Here is a 6560-nt window from a genome sequence, read left to right as displayed (position 1 = left end):
CTATACTTTACTTCTAGATAGATATCCACACGAACGTAGCATCCTCTCACCAGGGTATGACTACTCTCTCTCTCCCTACACCCGAGGGACGGAGAGAGTTAATTGTGACTGGAAAGATTATATATATATATATATATATATATATATATATATATATATATATATATATATATATATATATATATATATATAAGTATATATATATATATATATATATATATATATATATATATATATGTGTGTGTGTGTGTGTGTGTGTGTCTGTGTGTGTGTGTGTGTGTGTGTGTGTGTGTGTCAAACACTTGTTTTTTATTATATAGAAAAGATTATTTAATGCAAAGTCAAAATAGAAATGCATTTCAGTTGCGCTGTTTGTAGGCCTACTTAGCTTACTCCAGTTTTTTTAGTTTTTTAGACTTAAATTTTGTTTTTCCAAACCTAAATAAAAAAAAATAAACCCATAAGATTCATAAACTTATTGGACCACCAAACAAGAGGATATCGACAATTTCAGTTTATCATTTATTACATTGTATATCAATCTAAAAAGTTCTATGGTTTAGAAGTAACTTAAGGGTACAAACAATTTAAATATACAATAACAAAAGTAATTACTTAATACACAGTTTTACATTTCTTTAAGTGACATACATGTGTATATTTAACATTTTTTATTTATTCTGTACCTAATATAAATGAAGGTTTATCCCTGAAACTGTCTTAAATTTGAGATAAAATTAGACTTTGCATGAGGCTGTGAGAATTAGCACTAAAAGTGTGAGGGTAACACCGAGGTTGACTTGTCTAGAGGGAGTTGCAGCCGAGCCTGGCAAACTCCCCAGAATCTCTTCTTCGCATGTGTCTGAGGTGGTGCATATTCGTTGCTGGGATAATAGCTCTTTGTCGTTCCAAGTCTCCTGTAAGGAAGATGATAATAAGCCATTTAAGAAAGACTAATAGCGATTGAATGATAATACGTAGGCTGTTGTTCCCTGGTTCCTGGTTCCTGGCACTCTATCTCTTTATAGATAGGTGCAAAGCTTCTAAGCTTATTCTTATTATTGTTATTAAGTTTATATCATCTGTGCCTTAAATAAATTAATATCATAATGAGGTTCTTAATCTTTACTTTTATTCCCTTCTACTTTGAAATTGGATAGGATAACACCTTGCTATCATCAGTTTTGGCAACCTGTTGTGGTAATCAGTTTGGGCTTCCTAAACTCTTCTTTTATATTCATTGCCCTATCTATAAATGCAGCCAGATCTCTGCTAGGATTTTTCAGCATACCTAAACTTATTTCTACATTCTTTAGCTGTTCTAACTTTGGGCATAAAAAGAAATGTTCGGTGGTGTCTTCTTCCTCTTTGCATAAATCACACAAATTGTCATCATATTTTCCCCTGAAATTTGCTTTTAAGTTGAACATATTTAATCTTGCTTTCATCACAAGGGATGCCTTATCCAGATACATTTCTCTGATATAAGGCAGAGGGCCATTTCCTTTAATAAATCTTAATTTTTTCATTATTTTCTTTTTTTCTTCTATAGTTTCTTCTATTTTTTCTATAATTCTGTTGTTGTTGTTGTTGTTGGGCGGAGGGATTCTCCTTTCCATCGGCACCTCCTTGGTTTTCTTCTTTATTCTAATTCTTTTATTTTCTTCTCTCTTTTTTTTTCCACATTTGATAAATATATTCTTTTCTTTTCTCTATTCCTTCTGTTCATTCCGCGGAAGTCTTTGAGTAGGATTATGTGATGTGTCTCGCTTTATATTTTATATATGAGACTTATCTATTTTAAAGCTGTTACTGAGATCAAAATATATAAAATATTTTACAAATTACTTATATATAGTTTATTAGCTATTTCCTTATTTCATTTTTTTTTCTCTAAGCTACTTTTCCGTGAACTTCACAAGTTCAAACCATTTGTAAATACTTTTTTGTTAAGTGAGTTTATAAGTCTCAATTTACAATTTATATACAAGACTTATCTATTTTAAATCCGTTACTGAGATTAAGATATTTATTATATTTTATCCATTACTTACACACACACACACACACACATAAATATATATATATATATATATATATATATATATATATATATATACAGTATATATATATATATATATATATATATATATATATATATATATATATATATATATATATATATATATATATATATAGATTATTTGCTATTCCCTTATTTCATTTCTTCTCCGGGCTACTTTCCATTTTGGAGCCCTTGGGCTTATAGCATTCTACTTTTCAAACCAAGGTTGTAATTTGGCTAGTATCAATGATAACAATAATCATGATTTTCAAACTATGTATTATTCCTAGTATTGTTTATCATCATTCCAAATTAGGTATCTCACCATGATTAATTACAGATTATGAGCCATTAGCTATTTGTCATTAGTGGTTTTTTTCAAGTTTATAATTAAGAAACACTTAAGTATTAGATGAATCTAACAAAAAAGCTTTCCCTTAAATTACGAACAATGCAGAGGGCACATGAGAGAATTATGCTAAATCTAACATGGAAGGATAGAAAAACAGCTAAATGGATACGTCAAAAAACTAAAGTAATGGACATCCTTGAAACCATTAGCAAGCTCAAATGGAACTGGGCAGGGCACATTGCCAGGATGACAGACAACCGATGGACATCACGAACAGCCTTCTGGACACCCATAGGATACACAAGAAACCGAGGAAGACAAAAAACCCGCTGGCGAGATGACTTAGACCAACATAAGCAACAGTGGCACAGAATAGCTTGCGATAGAAGTCTGTAGAGAAACCTGGGGAAGGCCTACATCCAACAAAGGACTTTTGAAGGCTGAAATGATGATGATGATGATGATGAAGTATTAGATGGAGCATAAGAAAGTATTATATGTTTTCTTGATGTCCAGTTACAGCAAAACTTTTCAATATTATAGATTACAGCTGTCTAGTTTCAGTTCCTGTTTCATCAGAATAGATACTCACCAGAACGTTAGCCGAGCAAGCCCAACACCCCACTGTGGTGCCCAACCACAGCAGTGGCCTCCCCAGTAAACAGCTTAAACGCTAGATCCCAGGCGGGGATCGATCTGCTGCCATGCGAATGCTAGGCAAACGCGTTACCACTGTACTAGCTAGGAGGCTAGTTTTAGTATTGATACAATTACAAGTTCTTTTGATTTGATTACTTGAATGTCATTGCATTAGCAATATTTCTGTAATTAGCTTAGTTAAATGAAGGGTGTTGTTACAGGAACTCACCTTGATCATATGCGCCGCCTTCTCAGCCAGTACAATTATGGCCGAGTTTGGCGTACCAGAGATTTGTGTGGGCATGGCGGAAGCATCAGCGACCCTTAGTCTGGAAACTCCATGAACACTGAAATGAAACGAGGAAGTCAGTAAACTCACAAGTAACTACAGTAGAAGGGTACTCAGTAGAGCGCTCACCTCCACCGCGACAACTTATTTCTCTAATTTTTTTGCTCGACTTTGACCTTGACCTTTGACCTTAACATGTAATAATTGGCGTGGATTTTCATGCACTCAAATATGAACCAAGTTTGAAGTCTCTGTGACAATGATGTCCAAACTTATGGCTGATTACGTGAATTGGACATTTTGCTTCACTGTGACCATGATTTTTTACTTTGACCTTCCAAAATGTAATAATTTCCAGCTTTTTACATAATAGTTAATCCCTGCAAGTTTCACCACTCTACGATTAAAATTGTGGTTAGGAAGCTGTTCACAAACACACAAACACGGGGTAAACATAACCTCCTTCCAACTTCGTTGGTGGAGGTAATAAAAGATGCAAGACCAGCAGAGATATGATGTCAAAATTTTCTTTATGAATTAGTTTTATTGTCACGAAAGGCAGTATAATCAGACCAGTCCACCTGGCCAGAAATGTTAACTTTCATAAGATTAGCAAACGACTACAAAGGCTGTTTTGTATTATTTAGTGTCGTAAAAAAAATATAACACCAATATTCAAAAGAATCTCAGTAGATAAAGATTTTGAATAGTGTATGAAAGTTGTCGTAAATGGCTATACTTTTTTCATGAGAGTTATGTAGCCTACATCTTTTTGAGAATATCTAAAATCATGACTAAATCATTTATTTCTAAATCATGAGAGTTTTATATATGGGAAAAAAGGATAAGCGTGAAAGAAATGGAAGATTAATGTATTTTGGTCTGTTCATGAGGAGAGAACGGAAGAAGTATATCTGCATACCAATTTGAATTCTAAATATTCAGCAGTATAGAGAGGACAATGAAGTGTTGTCTTTATAGATTAATATAAGTAAGAAGAAAGGAAGCTAAGTAACACAGTATATATTTCAAAACGATTAAAGGAACTATTAAAATGTCTCTTACTTCAACTCGGGATCAACCACTGCCATCAAATCATCTCTCCGGCCGATTCTCGCCGTTCCCAAGGGATGGTACCCAGTGATGGCTGCCATACGTACAATACAGGACACGTATTCGTTGTACAGCGAGATGGTGTCGTCATCTTCGTCCATTCCTCCCTTGATCGTGCATTCGTTATACTTCGGCAAGTGCATGGAAGCACCGATTCCCTTGAAGGCTTTCGTTCGCACGAGTCGCATGGCGAACTTGAAGGCTTTTGGCAAAAATGCATTGAAGGATGTTAGTTTAAGTGATGAACTGTTTGACCTATCTCTTTGGTTTGTTTGATAACTATCAAAGCAATGTAGTATTAAAATTAGACTTTTCTTCCCTCACTTAACAAATAACTCATGAAATAATAACACACGAAAAGCATAGCTTAAAGCATTGGAAAATATATGTTGGGACCCTTTGGGCTTGTAGCATTGTGCTTTTCCAACTAGGGTTGTAGCTTAGCAAGTAATAATAATAATAATAATAATAATAATAATAACGAAGCCACTCACCATCTCTCATACAGTTGACATCATAAGGATGATCGAGGTAGTTAGGATCAATGGACGGCGGATGTTTGGGATCACTCGAGACTAATCTTACGAATCCACGACTCTTTGGATGCAGGCAGGAGGTCAGGAAGATGAAACCCTCCGAGCTCTTGTTGTCCATATGCGGGAACTGAGTCTCGAAGTACTGGAATCGGAGAAGAGATAACGGTGAAAGCGAATTAAAGGGTAAAGGTACAGGAATAAAGAAATAATGAAAAAGGTAGATCAAAGGTACAGGAATAGATAAGGAATAATGAAAAAGGTAGATTAAAGGTACAGGAATAGATAAGAAATAATGAAAAAGGTAGATTAAAGGTACAGGAATAAATAAAAAATAATGAAAAAATGGTAGATCAAAGGTACAGAAATAAAAAAGTAATGAAAAAGGTAGATCAAAGGTACAGGAATAAATAAAAAATAATGAAAAAATGGTAGATCAAAGGTACAGAAATAAAAAAGTAATGAAAAAGGTAGATCAAAGGTACAGGAATAAAGAAATAATGAAAAAGGTAGATGAAAGGTACAGGAATAGATAAGAAATAATGAAAAAGGTAGATTAAAGGTACAGGAATAGATAAGAAATAATGAAAAAGGTAGATTGAAGGTACAGGAATAGATAAGAAATAATGAAAAAAGGTAAATCAAAGGTGCAGGAATGGAGAAAAAAAAATGAAAAAGGTAAATTAAAGGTACGGGAATTTGAGAAGAAATAAAAAAAAAGTTAAATTAAAATTAAAAAGTACAGTTGGATGCAAGAATTTCTGGCCCAGATCGCCCCGGACAAGTGCACCGCTGTTATACTCTTACTGCGCAGCGTGTAAGCAAATAGCAAATGTAGGGTTGTGGTGGCCAATGTGGTAACGTCCCTGACTTTTGATCACCCGAGTGGGGTTCGAGTCCTGCTCAAACTCGTTAGTTCCTTTGGTCGCTGCAGCCTCACCATCCTTTTGAGCTAAAGATGGTGGGTTTTGGGGAGTTTATAGGTCTAGCTGCCGAATCATCAGCACCATTGCCTGGCCCCCCTTGGTCCTAGCTTGGGTAGAGCGGGGGCTTAGGCGCTGATCATATGTACATATGGCCAGTCTCTAGGGCATTGTCCTGCTTGATATGGCAATGGCGTTGTCCCTTGCCTCTGTCATTCATGAGCAGCCTTTACACCTTAAATCTAAAGTGGCATCAGTAGCTAGCAGGGCTATACACAGAGACTCTTCGCTCAGCAAGGGTGTTACAAGGTGCAGTTTCTCAGAATGAGGGGTGCCAGTAATTTCTGTGTCCAACTGTATGTGAATTTTTCTTTTTTATGTTGGACAGGCTGACATGAGTCTCTTTTTTATAAATTGTTTACGAAAGATATATTTTGATATTATATATGTTCTTAAAATGAGTTATTTTATCTGTTCATTACTTCTCTTGTAGTTCAATTATTCAGTTATTTCCTTATTTCTTTCCTCATTGGGCTATTTTTTCATGTTGGAGCCCTTGGGCTTAGAGCATCCTGCATTTCCACCTAAGATTAATAATAATAATAATAATAATAATAATAATAATAACAATAATAATGATAATGAA

At 34.7% G+C, this 6560-nt stretch overlaps 1 protein-coding gene across 1 annotated transcript in view; it reads right to left on the bottom strand.

The window, feature by feature from the left end:
* Positions 1 to 467: 467 nt before the first annotated feature.
* The window catches only part of LOC137617955 (neither inactivation nor afterpotential protein G-like), a 193188-nt gene continuing 187095 nt past the window's right edge, over positions 468 to 6560 (bottom strand). The window contains exons 9-12 of the mRNA XM_068347889.1: positions 4953 to 5136; positions 4411 to 4660; positions 3286 to 3403; positions 468 to 917 (exon numbers count right to left, since the gene is read on the bottom strand). Coding sequence (XP_068203990.1) covers positions 738 to 917; positions 3286 to 3403; positions 4411 to 4660; positions 4953 to 5136 — 732 coding nt within the window. The 3' untranslated portion in view covers positions 468 to 737. The remainder of the gene's footprint in view (positions 918 to 3285; positions 3404 to 4410; positions 4661 to 4952; positions 5137 to 6560) is intronic.

The sequence above is a fragment of the Palaemon carinicauda genome, chromosome 24 (genome assembly GCF_036898095.1).
Source record: "Palaemon carinicauda isolate YSFRI2023 chromosome 24, ASM3689809v2, whole genome shotgun sequence".
In the NCBI taxonomy this organism is placed as follows: Eukaryota; Metazoa; Arthropoda; class Malacostraca; order Decapoda; family Palaemonidae; genus Palaemon; species Palaemon carinicauda.
This window is presented reverse-complemented; position numbering and strand designations above follow the sequence as displayed.